The 14,929-nt window shown below is 36.4% G+C and overlaps 1 protein-coding gene across 1 annotated transcript in view; it reads left to right on the forward strand.

Annotated features, from left to right (window-relative positions):
• Positions 1-841: 841 nt before the first annotated feature.
• LOC105383460 (probable G-protein coupled receptor 158) overlaps positions 842-14,929 on the forward strand; it is a 132,096-nt gene continuing 118,008 nt past the window's right edge. The window contains exon 1 of the mRNA XM_038113085.2: positions 842-1,066. Coding sequence (XP_037969013.2) covers positions 865-1,066 — 202 coding nt within the window. The 5' untranslated portion in view covers positions 842-864. The remainder of the gene's footprint in view (positions 1,067-14,929) is intronic.

Consider the following 14,929-nt stretch of genomic DNA (forward strand, 5'->3'; position numbering starts at 1 on the left):
CGGGGTTTCGTACTTTATTGAAAAGTAAATAAAATTTTGTTGCTGAAAATCTGAAAGAAGTGGAAAATTTAATCAAATTCTATTTTTTTTCAAATTCAAAGACAAATGTTTCTATTCGTCGTATAAATACCTATAAAATTTTCTGATGAGCGATTCATCACATCACATGCATATCGACTGTGGAAAGACCGAAATGACAAGAGCTGACCTGTGATGTTGAAAAAAAAATAAGTATAACCGTTACATAATAAAAAAGTAAGCATAACCATTATATAATTGTAGCGATTCAAATACAAAAATAACTTACATACAAAAATAACTTTTACTTACTAAACTTCTAATGTTCTTCAAAAGTAGCATTTAATACATTCGGAATTTCCAGCTTCGACAATGGTTTTATCATTAAGTTTCCTTCGAGTTTCACATTTCCGGAATAGCTTTCCGTGCGTGAATATAAATGGACCTTACTAATAATGTGACTTCAAATACCGCTTTCGTCCCTTCATTTACCTCATTCAGGATGAGTTTACCCATGAATCGAGTAATGGCTCCACTATTGTAAAGTACCTATAGTAAGAAGAAAATAAAACTTTTCACTAAGAATTGGCAGAAGGCATATCTGCTAAAACTGTACGCAGTCTGTTTCTGAGTAACGGAAGCGTAGCGTTAATACCCCAACAGATTTAACGTAAATAAAACTTCTACACCAACAAACTAACCTGTAAAAATCCGTGCCAATGCAACTGGCATGCAAATTAAAAAGAAAAAAGTCCCCAAAGGTCCGGAAAAAGAGGTCTACGCTGAAGTTTTTCGGGTCCAGAGCGTCAGTTGTTCGCGAGACGCCGCCGGGGGCGGTCGGTCGCCATGCGCTCCATCGCGCTCATATACTTCGCGACTCTAGTGCACTGTGACTACAGGAGTGAAGTGAAACCCGTCCGGCACCCCGGCAGGACCCTCATCAGGCATGCTCGGTCCCGCTCGCACCTCACCAGGCTGTATATAAGGAAGGATGAGAGGAATAGAGACCTGCTGTCGGATATTGAGGCCGAGCGCAGCAGTGAGCTTGGTAAGTTTTGTGATGATGATGATGACAAGAATATGTAGGTATGTAATAAAAAAAACATATACAAAATTAAATATAGGTACAATTTGAAGTACTGAAACGGTTGCGTGTAAACTTATTTGATTTTAATGATATTGAAATCAAGTTTACGTTTAATAAAATTTTGAAAAAGACTGCAGAACAGCAATTTAAAACTTCTCAATTATAAAATCCATAAACATGTGTTAAGTTATTAACCCTATCTACATAAACTTCATATAGGTTAAATAAAATATATATAAAAATTTCCGCACGAAGCCAAAACTACCTAATTATTACGTGCAATGACAACGGCAATCGGTTATGATTTTGTTTTATTATTACAGTTTTTGGCCTAAAATGAGACTTGACTTGGATCCGCCATTTTAAAAGTACATAAACGAAAATTCATTGAAATAGAAAAACTTGAGAAGAATACAAATGAGCAATAAAACAAATATTAACAAAATTCTATCAAAAGTTTTCAGAAGTTGCGGCAATGTGTAAAGTTTTCCCAATACTTACTATCGAGAAGGTCGAAGTTCGGAACTCTGATTTTAATATTGGATTTTGAACTTGGTACTCAAGGTTTTAATATATTTTCCACTGAAATTCTTCCATCTTCAGTCAAAAAAGTTGGAGAGTGGGGATCAATAGGTAAACAGCAGAATAAATATTACCTCAGATTGAGAAATCGTACAATTTTCTTTGAGGCTTTTCCTAACGTTAACCAATATTTATTTTCTTTACTTATTTATTTATTTTTCTTATACCTACAAACCGCCATTTCCAAGAAGTATACTTTATACACGGAATATAAATTTTACTGACAAGTTTAGTGTTTAAGGTACGTTGACCCCTTTGTCTGAAAAAATAAGTAAATTGCTTTATTTGTACATCCCAATGTTCGATTTATAGAAAAAAATACATTTTAGCATTAAGTCCACTCCGTACTTACATTTCAATTTAATCTAAATTCTCATTACGCATTAGTCCATGCCCTTGCTCAGGGAGTCACAAATCTGAAACTGGGCCTATGTCACTGAATTGAAAGTCATTTTTTTCCACCACCGAACGCTTTATCCTTTGAGTCTTCCCCCGCTCCTGGGAATAGATAGTAGATAGATAGCTCTATCTGAGTAACGAAGCCGTAAAGGGATCCATACCTCCGTTCATTTTAGGGTTATTGGTTTAGTTATGGGCTAAAGTCACATATATATGGAACAAACATACCATTAAGTATGCGTGTTTATTGGGAACCATTTAGGATATAATCGTTTCATTGTTTTAGCTGTAGTGTATTGAATAGTGTTAGGTGGAGATAGGTAAAGCGTTATGTTAGGCATTGTATATGAAATTATTCTAAGCATATAGGTACATACATATGAACCATAGTCTAGACTTAGATAATAATCTTTCTATCTATGCGCTCCCACCTTAGATTAACAATATACCAAGATAAATAGTGTCAGTCGCTGGCGATCCAGGTTCACTGAGGGAGGCCCCAGTGTCGGTAAGACTGAACAAATATTTGGTAAACAATTATACCTTACCTTATATTATAATATACGCTTGTGAAGTTATAGGTTGGAATTACGCGTACTATATGAAAATTGAGTCTAAAGCAAACAATTATTGTGAAGAGGAGAATAGTCTTAACCGTGAAATTCAGTGTAACAACGACCGTATTGTTATCAGCAGTAAGATCGATAGTATTATTAATTACATACCTGGGAATAGGTCTCATTACCGTCCAACCCATGCGGTACAGTGAGATAATGCTATATGTAACAATCACAGCTGAAATTTCCCTCTTACGCTCAAGTATTAGAACCTACTCTGTCCAAAGGGTTTAGGTTTGAACTATCCGCCAATGTACGGGCCATTATAACAATAACATCGCTTGTGTCCCGAGATGGGGACCAAATTAGGAGCAACCGTTTATTTAAGAAATATTTGAATAGGTTCAAATGTGGACGATTGTTGAAATTGTTGATTTTCGTACATAAATTTAATATAATGTTTTCCTCTGTTTTGACTATTAGATGATGCTTACGTTTATTGTTTATTTATATTTGTCTGAGATGCGTAACAACCTCCATTCATACTATTAGCAAACCAAAAATATAACTAACCAAGAGACTCCGATCCCACAGACAAACTGTATAGAAACAGGTTTGTCGGACATTAAAACCTGTAAAAACAATATAAAATATGTACACTTTAATAAATAAATAACCGACCAATTTACAACTTTGACTGAAACTTATTAGATTACAAATACCTAATGTGTTCATTTAATATAGCTTAGAAATTAAAAACGCAGTAAAAAAATGCTCGTACTCACAACAACCTGATTCGATATACAGGCATATAAAAATATAAACACCGGTCAAAACTACATATTTAACATCCAAAGTATCAAAAGAAATGTATTGCTTTTTTATTTTGCGTGCCGGAAGTATATTATGTAAATGGCTGGTATAAAGATAATCTGGATCACTTGACTGTAGCCCGCAATCATTTGTTTGGTCTAGAAGTCTGACGGCTAATTTTACAACAATTATTAGAAACACTTTATAAACAATGAAATATAAATAAAATCAATTATCTAATCAAAATCATGGAAAACAAATGTAGTCTTAGTTAAGTTATATTTATTATCTGTTTGTATTATGTATATATCTATCTGTATAACGTCAAAACCTATCAAACAAACCCTTATGTTTTTACGGCCCCAATTCAGTAGCTCATATTTTTTTCCACCATAAAAAGCCAAGTAATAATAATTTTCGTAATACCAGTAATAATGTAATCATGTTTTATTATCATCACGGTAATTTCGTTCCTGTAATAGATTTTAATTTATGTGAAAATGCCATCCATATTTGCACTTGATTTAAATGTGGTATTAACATGTTTAGAAAATTCTTTTACTCAAACCAAGTTTTTAAATAGGGTGGATAAAAATATCGTCACGACGTGACTAAAGTTTTTCGGCGCACTCGCTCACGAAGCTACGCGTTGTGCTGTGTCTTGCGTCCTGTGCTAGTCCATCGTGACAATCCCCTAATTTAGCCGTAGTAATACTACATACATTATGTATGCTGAGATTTCACCTCTTGTCTAAATTACAAAGAAACATACCCTCGCGTGTTTATTAACTATAAAACGTTACCTTTATAATTAGATATTTTAACTTTGTAAGCATTATACTACGTAGGTACCTTCTATTGTTATAAACCTAATTAATTTTGCATTATATATTTTAGAACCGTTGGAGGAGGCAAAAATATTTCACTTTGGTCCATCATGGAAAGATAAAACAAGTTATAGATAGGAATTTATCAGGAATTAACTTTTTTTGAATACAAAGGCTTTTTTATTAGACATATTATTTTGTCATCAATTTTTTAAAACTAAGCATCCATTTATACAATGCACAAAATGGCTCTTTTAAAAATTTAATAGCGTGAAAATGGATTTTAAACGGTCATTCGTGACACGTGAACTGAAAATGGGGAAAATAGCGGATTTTAAACTACATTCATGCAATATTCGTATGACATGCAATCTTGTTTGAAATACGTAGGGAATGTAACAACCAATTAATGTAATAATTACATGCATTTAATTTGATTTATTACAGTGTAGTTTTGATGCTTAATTTATAATCATACTCGTAATAAAGCTTACGCATGCTGCATGCACAAATGAAACTCTTCAGGGGAAACTAAAAAAAAAATAACAATGAACTATTAATTAAATTCCAAGATATGAGTTTAAATTGACGAGCAAATTAACTCACCTCATTTTGGCTCACTAGGTATACCACTTTCGACACTGACGACCATAGGCGGGTAGCCGGTAGTGGTTGGACGAGGAAGGCCGAGGACCGAGTGTTGTGGCGCTCCTTGGGAGAGGCCTATGTCCAGAAGTGGATGATTATTGGCTGATGATGATACCACTTTCGCAAGATCCTGTATTATGCAGGCTTTAGGTGATGGCATCAGTACCTTGACGATAACTTGGCGAACACATGTGAGAGTATTCACAAAGTTTCTTACACTTTCATGAGTTTTCCACGAATTTTACGAGCGTTTCTACTAAAATATTTATATTTTCCCAATAAGTATAAAACGTGGGGATGAAATTGAAAAATTGTTTATTTACCTTCATACTACTAAGTAAGTAAGCTTGTTGTTGTTGAAATTTTATTTAAAACTTATACTTTACCTGTAGGTAATATACAGAAAAGGTAATTATTTAACATAAATAAAGTTATACGAAAATAACGTATGTACCTCTAAACTGGATAAATTACAAATCAAACAAGACCGCTTTCTTATAACGAATAAGTCTATTTCTAATTATTCAATACCATTTTTATTTTTAATTGCCTAATTCGAACATCAACTAATGAACGCATTACATAAGTTCTACTCGTATTTATACGTTTGTAACTGAATCTCAAAATAATGTTTGAAGTCTATGTACCTACCTGTACCAGTGGATAGTGTAATTTTTAACCGACTTCCAAAAGAGGAGGAGGTTCTCAATTCGTCGGGATCTTTTTTTTGGCAACTAGAATGAGCAATCCAAACAGGTACCTTACTTAGTTTAAAGACGCAAATGCACTACCCGTGTTAATCCACTGCAGGATAAGATTGAAGAAAGATTGCTTTCATTTGTCTTTAATCAAATACCTGCCCGGCCAGGGATCAAACCAAGACCTTCAGCATAGCACAGTCAGGGTCACTAACCACTACACCATACGACCGTCAATACCTATTTAGCCGGTCTGGAATGTTGTTGTTACATACTTACCGGCTCCTTTTATCCCTAATCTCCTAAGAGCATAGTCTATTTATGTTGAACTTTGACTTATAAAATTCTTTCTTTCATTGTTTATTCATCCTTTATTCAAATCTAAATATATACCTTTCCCTCGACCTGGTAAATATCTAAGCTGACTTTCTACAGGGTGTTGCAAAATTGGTATACTAAGCCGAAACCTACATGTGCACCATGCTGCACATGTAGGTTTCGGCTTAGTATACCCTTTTTGCAACACCCTGTATACATAAGAACTACCGGGTATAGCAAGTTTATTTATTATTTTCGTTGAAGTTGGATTTACTCTATGTGTGGTCGCATTGCTTATAAACGTAAGATACTAGCGTAATATGTTCCGTGGTCTCGTAAATTAACCTATATTACCGTTTCCTGCTATCACGCTGTAAACATGCCGAGAGAACTAGTTTCCTCATACAAACAAGGCAGCGGAATACGCCATCGTTTTATAATCCGGGCCTAAAGATAAATATCATCTTAGCATCCCGGTTTTAGGTCCAAATGCCTCATGAATAAAGATTTAAAGCTCATTAAGTCACAAAATGAAATGAACAATTTCATGCGAAGGTAAATTTAGTGCCCACCGCCTGGATATTAACCAAAATTGCGAATTTTATCACTTTAGACGGGGATGCATAAATTCCAGTTCCCTTAATGCTATTTTGGACGAAACGATGAGTTGTTTGAATGAGAACGTCACTGGGGGGTCACTCTAAGCCGAAAAACGAAGTTTCGAAACGATGCTGCGCGAGCCACGACTTTATCTTGTTGTACTAGACGTGCCGATTGCACGACAGCTCTCGTTCGTTCGTTTTTCGTCAGTATAAAGTAACCCTCGTGCAACGCAGAATAATGGCGCGCGAAATTTGGAGTTATCACGAGGTCGTAACTGTTATTTCATATCGGGTTAAATCAACGCTATAATTTTGTTGCCAATGATGGCCGTTTATTCATTGAGCAGAATTGAGTACTAGCTATATTTTATGGATACTGCCTGTCGATACCTTGCAGTCATTTTAAATCATGACTGTGCCTTTTCTTTTTTCGTATAGTTTTATATTTATTTTGAAAATGATGCTAGGTATTAAAAAAATATAATTCAATGGAAGAAGCTGTTTCAGTTCCAAGATTGCGGTCGTTTTAATCTGTCCTCGTTTGAGCTACTTCAGTAAACTGCTGAGTTTCTAAGTGTCCATTTTATCTTATTAAGTAGGGCGAGTTGATGTGAAGTGAGACTGGTAGTAGCGACTGTACAAAAACGATAAACGTTAAAGATAGTTTATTTAGTTACATAAATCACGCTAAAAGTAGAAAGATTACTCAAAATAATTGCTGGTTGCTTTTTTAGAACAAAAATGTAGACATAGGCGTAACAGAGGTTTATCGGTCTCAAATACCTCGTATGGAAACTATCGTGTTAAACACCTATCTAAAAATGACCTACATTTTATTTTATATCGAAACAAAAAATTTACGGCATATTTGTGTAGCGGCAAGATAATATTTGTTTGCTACGCCGCCGCTACGCAGCTACGAAGTATCGTAGCAAATACGTAGCATTGGTAGAGATTTTGTAGCAACGGTTTTTTTCACTTATTATTGTCTCTTGATCTCCATTTTAGTGTATAGAGATAGTTATTTTTAACGTCGATGTAACGTTTCTATAGGTATATTTTATCTTTGAAGGCTAAAACAATCAAGCATATACAGGGCTATAAATCCAATTTAATAAAAAATATAGCTTACAATATACCTACGTATCGCTAATTATTTTTTGGACCAACAAGGCCACAACCACAAAATCATATATAGCAAGTCACTATTCTAATGGATTTTTAAATATGTACCTGTATGAAAATAAATAAAATTAAAATGTAATGTCAGTAACAAAAATGCTACAATTTTTAATATCATCTAAGTGGTGCACGGATTGTGTAGAATGAAACAATAACCTTTCAATGACCTCCGACGGATGTAGGCTACGGGTGTATCAGTGTGATATCTTTCTTTGTTATTTCATGTTCAGATATTTTATAGGACTTCATTGGGTTGTTAAAATTGCTATTTTAAATAGGTATTGGACAAGCTAGATAGATGAATACGTCGTGTTGTTGTAAAGATTCTTCTTCTTACCGTATCGGTGACAAACAATAGATCTGATCTAGGGTTTGTTCCGGGTACGGGTTGTAAAGATTAGCCCCAATGTCGTCATACTCGGTTAAATCATAACCAGGAGTTAGTGGTTGACTTTTGATACATCTGTCAAGAATTTAATATGGAGATGACGTATAGTTGATGAACCAATCCCTTCTCCATAGAAGCAAATATATTTACTTTGACGGTCACGTGACCTTTCACTATGGAGCAGCATTTCGAATTTAGGAAGTCGTAGTAGGTACCTATAGTTTATCTTGTCGTCACTAGTGGACGATCCGATAAAAATAAATATACAGATTGTTTCAAAAGCGATATAGTAAGCCGAAATAGGGTCTCGGAGGGTCAATCTGAACAACTTTTGTTTTCCTCCTTTCATGCACCCATCACTAGGAATTCTATTGTATACATTGAAGTCCACACACTGTCCATGTTCTACCTCACCCCGGATGGCTGCTCGTATTGAAAGACATATATCGTATCGTTATTGGAACTAAGGCCCTCTTTATTGATCATAGAGTTAGGCGCTGATAGAGATACATATGAGCTTGGCTCAAATTGTATTTATTTCGTCCCTTTGACAGCAATGGAGAGAAATACAATATTGAACTATGTTTAAAAGCATGCAGTGGTAGCCAATATAAATCTGAAGACATTAAAAATATTTCGAGGAATTACTTTTTTTTATTGGATTTTTATTTTATAACTTTAAAAATTGTGCCTTCAGAGAGTCTGTACCATCAGTATCTTGCAAAAATAAATGTGAAAGATTTACAGGCACATTTTCATCAATCTGAACATTGTTTATTAATAATATTGCGAGAAAAGTCAGAAAAGATGTTTTGTCTGGACTAAACCAGAAGTACCTATATTAAGTGTACGATTTATATTTCAAATAAGTATATTGATTCAAACGTGCGTAGATAGATCAATCAATTAGCCCTTACCCCTCTTTTTATAAACATAATTATATTATATTGGAAATATTCTGCTCGTGCTTTGAACACACATTGGTATGTGTACAAGACCTTAGCTTCGTATCTAAGGTCTTGTAAAAACATTTTAGCTCAACCAAAAGGTGGCGTAAATAATAAATATTTTTCATACACAATACAACATCTGTCGAAAAATCTATTTTTGCGTGAGACGAATGGACGTCCCTTCCGGTCTCGTCTTTTCAATTTGCTCCTGAATCGTTTGACAAAATATGTCCTATCGCCTTTACGACGATGCTTCAGTAATTTTTCCATAACCTGTATAGAAAGGGCAATGTTATTTGTATATGGCAGATCGAGGGTAACCGTACTCGAATTTCTTTACACAAAACAAATTTTAAATTTCCCACAAATGCAAATAAAACTTTATTAAGTAGGTATTGGAGGAACGGTATGAAGCGTCCGTAGTCGAGCGGGCCTCAGTGATCGTAACTGATCGCTGAGGTTAAGCAACAACTGACACGGTCAGCCATTGGATGGGTGACCAATTTCAAGTGGTGCTTTTCTGGACGCTTCCGTGCTTCGGACGGCACGTTAAGCCGTAGGTCCCGGTTGCTGCTTCGGCAGCAGTCGTTAAGCCTAGTCAGAGGCCTTCGGGCGGCTTGAAAACATCTGACAGTCGGGTTGCCCACTTACCCGACAACTCTCTCAGCACAAGCTTGCTTGTGTTGGGGTCCACCAACCAGCACTTGGCCAGCGTGGTGGTCTAGGCCTAAACCCTTCCTTCATTGGAAGGAGACCCGTGCCCCAGCAGTGGGGACGTAATGGGTCGTGATGAAGTAGGTATATATTTTAGTGTATATTTTCAGTTTGTAATTTTTTGCACTTTCCCCTGTTGCTGTCCTATGGTACCCCGGTGGTACAGATGGCCTTTACAAGCGTGCGCCACGCCGTTCTGTCTTCAGCAACCACTCTGGCTTCCGTCCAGCTCAGGCCTTGCGCTCGCAGCTCGCCGTCCACTGTGCGCCGCCATGTGTGCACGGGGCGACCGCGTCTGCGGTGGCCGCCAGGCGGTTTCCATTCGAAGGCAATGCTCGCTTTGCTCTCGGCTCCTTTTCTGATTGTGTGGCCAATCCATCTCCATTTTCGCAATGCAATTTCTTGTTCGATGGAGGTCTGCTTACACACGTTCTCACTCTCCACGTTTCCCAACCGAACAGCAGAACCGATTTGACGACGGAGTTGAAAAGGGAGATTTTCACGCGACCCTTGAGCACGTTGGAGTCCCACACTGGTCTTAGTTGTGCGAAGGCAGCATTCGCCTTATTTATTCTTGCTGCAACGTCTTCGTCCGTCCCACCTTGGTTGGTGACTGTACTGCCGAGATACACAAAACGGGATACTGTCTGTAGGCTTTCATTTTCCAGTACAAGTGGATCGGTGTCAGTCGACTTTACGCGCATGTCCACTGTTTTTCGACGGTTAAACGCACTTTTCCCTATTCTTGTATAATTTCTCTCCTCTGAGGTAGTCTGGAAGAAATTACTCTTAGTAATAAGGACGCCATTTGTACCGTCTAGCGTCTATGGTGTACATTTCCTGTGTATTTTCTGTTTGTGTGTGCAATCAAGAATCTATCTATCTATCTATCTTTTAAGTTCGAGAACCAGCGAGGATTGGGGATGGGGATGAAAGCTCTTTTCGATGATCTATTTACAACACATTTACATTTACATAGGTGTTGGTTTTGACAGCTAAACCTATTTTCATGAAAATATAATAAATAATATTATATATACATAATAATCTAAGCTACATATCACAGCATAGACAAAGAGTATACTCGTAGGTAACACAACCAACACCAAACTTAACACCCTTTTTTTACCTCGAAAATAAAATAAAAACTTCGCTAACAATATGCTGCAAGTTCAATTTCCTTTATAAAATAACAGTTTTATCCCCATATTTCAGCCAGCGGAGCTCCGTAGTGGGAAATGATCCAGGCTCAGGGAGATAAGGCGCTTACATTTTCAGCTGATGCACTTTGCACAAAGATTCCGATCAACTGAGCTGGGTCGGGTTAATACTAATAGAATTTTAGACTGCGCTCCCAGTAGGATAACTGTTGGCCCCGTCTGAGTTAGTGTCGTAGGTTTACTGCAAGTTTCAATAGCTCTACTTACCGGTGACTCTCATACTATTTTCATATCCTTCCACCCTAAGGTTGTCTTGAAAAAATCGCTTCAAGCGATAAGACCGCCATTTTTGTACATATTTGTTAGTATTTAAGTTTTGTAAGTTTATTTTATGTGTGTGTGTACAAATAAAGAATATTCTATCTATCTATCTGTTTTGGCACAAAGTTACAACCTCTCAAATTCGTATGAAAGTAACTACCAGTCATCGGTAGGTAGAGTTATTGAAGCTGACATTAAGACAAGTATGCCGTAGGTTTGTTATTGGTACGTAAATAGTTTATAAGCTTTTACTCTACGCAATTTGCAACTGCGCGCCTAGCATCGGGTGGAAAGTTTGTCTACTGGGAACACAGCCTTATTATAAAAGTAGTAACTAACCACTTAAACCATGCGTCAAATTATATTCCGCTGTTCAAAAACATACACACATTAATTATCATCGTCTATATTTCTTTACTTCGGTCGGAGTATTTATGTATCTCAGCGTTTTCGGTTGGCTAGTAATCGTTTGAGGTCGTAGGACTGAAATACTTCAAAGGGGGCGTACCCATTGTCTGTAGTTTGACAAGGGTGTGAACAATATGTTATCGCAAGCCGCGCCGCAGATAACAAGATAAGCATTTTAAGCTGACAGGAAATTTGTTCAATGAGGGTTCGGCTTTGTTTGCCAAAGTTTCGCTATTTCTAAAGCGCCAGTATTAAATCATTTATTAGATAATATACAACACGTAGAAATACAATTAGGAAAAATATAAACATTATAAAACAGGTTGTCGACGCTATAAATGAGGCCCTGTTTCTAATATCAGTAAGCCCCTGTTCCACAATGTCTGGTTAGTCACTACCTGTCGGATAAAATACATGCTGTCACTGTCTAAAAAATAATAACAGAGAGTGACAGCATGTATTTTATCCGTCAGGTAGCCACTAACCAGACATTGTGAAACAGACCCTAAATCTACCAAAGCAATTTTATTAATGCCAGCTTAATAATATTTCACCCAATCATAGCACGATATCTCATACTGTGTACTGCAAAACTTGAAATTCTAAAATGAGAAATCGGGGATAACAGTATTTTTTCAGATAGGGTTAAATGTCAAGTAAAATAAAATCTGGTCTACGGTGACTTGCACCAAATATTTAAACGACATCAAATGTATTGCACTGTGGCTTTGACAGTTACCTACTAAACTACATTTCATTTTGTTTGAATAATTTTTACATTTGCACTTGTCAATTTAGTGTCCGTTATAAAAGAATAGACTTTAGTTCTTACAGTAGCCTGCGGTATATAGGCTGAAACTCGATACTTGTTAATTGTCAGAAACACTACATCAAAGACAAGGGTTTTCCATTAGGCCAGCAATTGTTTCAGTCTGCTTACGGTTCATTCGGTTACCAATAGCGTCATAAATAATATTACTGTGTTTTTGTTTCGGAAAAATTGAGAGCATTTGCTAACCTTCCAAAAAAATCTCTGGATTTTATGCTATATGCTTTATTCTGAAGGTCTCAAGCAGTCTAAACCATTTTTTTTCATTCAAAACCTACTGTGTTAGTCAAATAGTAAATATGGTTTACCTACCCGTTTACCTACAAAATTAAGTGGAAATCTCACCATTAATGTTAAACGTATTTAGTTGCCCGTCAAACGCATGCCAATACAAAATGTATTTGAGATTTGATTTAAATACCTAACATAATTGTAAATAAGTTTATCGTTTGCTAAAAGTCACCCTTACAGTTTGGCAAACTTAGCTGAAATAAAACTGTGCCGTTCAAAATTATTGTTATATTTCGGTACTTATACCTAACTTCAAAACACTCCCGTTATTGTGCCGATTGCTTGCATTTCGTACACAAGTGGCCTTGTTCAGAAATGCTTTAGTAAAAGTCAACATTCTTTGTAGAGCTTCTGCCAAACTAAACAAAGATGTTAAAAGCTATTTTGTTACGTTGTCGAAACAATTATGTTCCAAGCTCAATAATAATATGTAGATAACACAAATGTTGCCGCTACACGGGTTCGTTATCGACGTAGTTAAAGTCACTATACAGGGTGTGACTCAGGAGATCATTCTGAACAACTTTAGTTCGACAAGTTTTGGAAATTAGCGAAAAAATTAGATTTGTATAGTAAAAATTCACATGACCAAAAAGTTTCTATGGAAAAGTATATTTTTTGGTGAATTTTCAAAATTTTGGACCAAAACTTCGTGTATTGTCATAAATAAAGTACCTATTTAAAAAGTTTAACGGTGATTAAAATTAGTAACGAAACGGCTTCATTCCTAGGAATTATTTTCTAAAACGGCAACAATTTGCTAAAGAGTAATTTTTGGCATTAGTCCAAAATAACAATGAATTCCATTAAGTTGGCGAAATAATTCAATAGAATTACTTAGGCAAGTTTTCAAGCCCTATTGTAGCACGTAATTTATGACTGACTGCCGCGCAAATTAAAATATATTAATAAACAAACTTTAAGTACCCTAGCACGGAGGCATTTTCAAAGTTGATAGTAAAATAAATCTTTACTTTTCTGCAACTTGTTTAGACAATTAACATCATTTGATTGCGTTTAAATTGCTTGTACTATAAACGTCATCTTCAGATAAGCGGGCACCATCCAAGAAAAGCTTAGATTAACAATATACGATCGTTTGTATAATCGTCGTTGTAAAATGTCGTTGTAGGAATGTGAAAATAAATGAATTGGTGTCGTAGTTTTTGCACCCAATAGCGTATCTAATGGAAAGGATTTAACTCGAGCCGTGTATTGCAAGATGCTAATTTTTTTCTTATTTCTATGTCGTTTCTGTGTGTGTATCTTTCTTTCCATTATAGAATTATTTTCCGTAAAAAAAATGTTCTTCAACCGGAACAATGTGTGACATTCAAACACTGCACCGCCTCTGCTCCGTTTAAATCGAGTATTGACCAACTCGTCCAAAGGATTTCACTCAATAGAATAATTGAGTCATCCTCTCGGACAATTGAATCGTCGTTTGTTGTGGGTTAGACTTGTTTAGACTATACGCCATGTGTTTGCGCTTGTATGTTCGGTATCGCTCTCAAAAATACGATTGCGAGCAATGAAAATGTTCCAGATACATAGCAACAAATTACTCATAAACGAAAATGACGAAATCCGACAGAGAACTAAAGTCCGACATAGCTCACGGTGTAGTAAGCTTAAGTGGCAGTGGGCTGGTCACATCTGTAGAAGAACCGATGAACGATGGGGTAAACGAGTTCTGGAGTGGAGGCCGCGAAGGCAAACGTAGTGTGGGACGCCCTCCGGCTACATGGGGTGACGACTTGCGAAAGGAAGCTGGTTATGATTGGATGCGGAAAGCTAAAGATTGCATCCAGTGGCGTGCTTTGGGAGAAGCCTACGTCCAGCAGTGGACAGCTATAGGTATATGATGATGATGATGATGGAAATGACGCAATATTGAAGTACATTTTATAGTGTACTAGCAGTTCCCGCGCGCTTCGCTTCGCCTTAAAAAGTTTTCCCGTGGGAATTCCGGGATAAAAAGTAGCCTATGTTCTTTCCCAGGGTCTAGACCGTATGTATACCAAATTTCATTCAAATCCGTTCAGTAGTTTTGGCGTGAAAGAGTAACAGACAGACAGACAGACAGACAGACACAGTAACTTTCGCATTTATAATATTAGTTAGGATAAGAATACCT

Source organism: Plutella xylostella, chromosome 5, assembly GCF_932276165.1.
Source record: "Plutella xylostella chromosome 5, ilPluXylo3.1, whole genome shotgun sequence".
Lineage (NCBI taxonomy): Eukaryota > Metazoa > Arthropoda > Insecta > Lepidoptera > Plutellidae > Plutella > Plutella xylostella.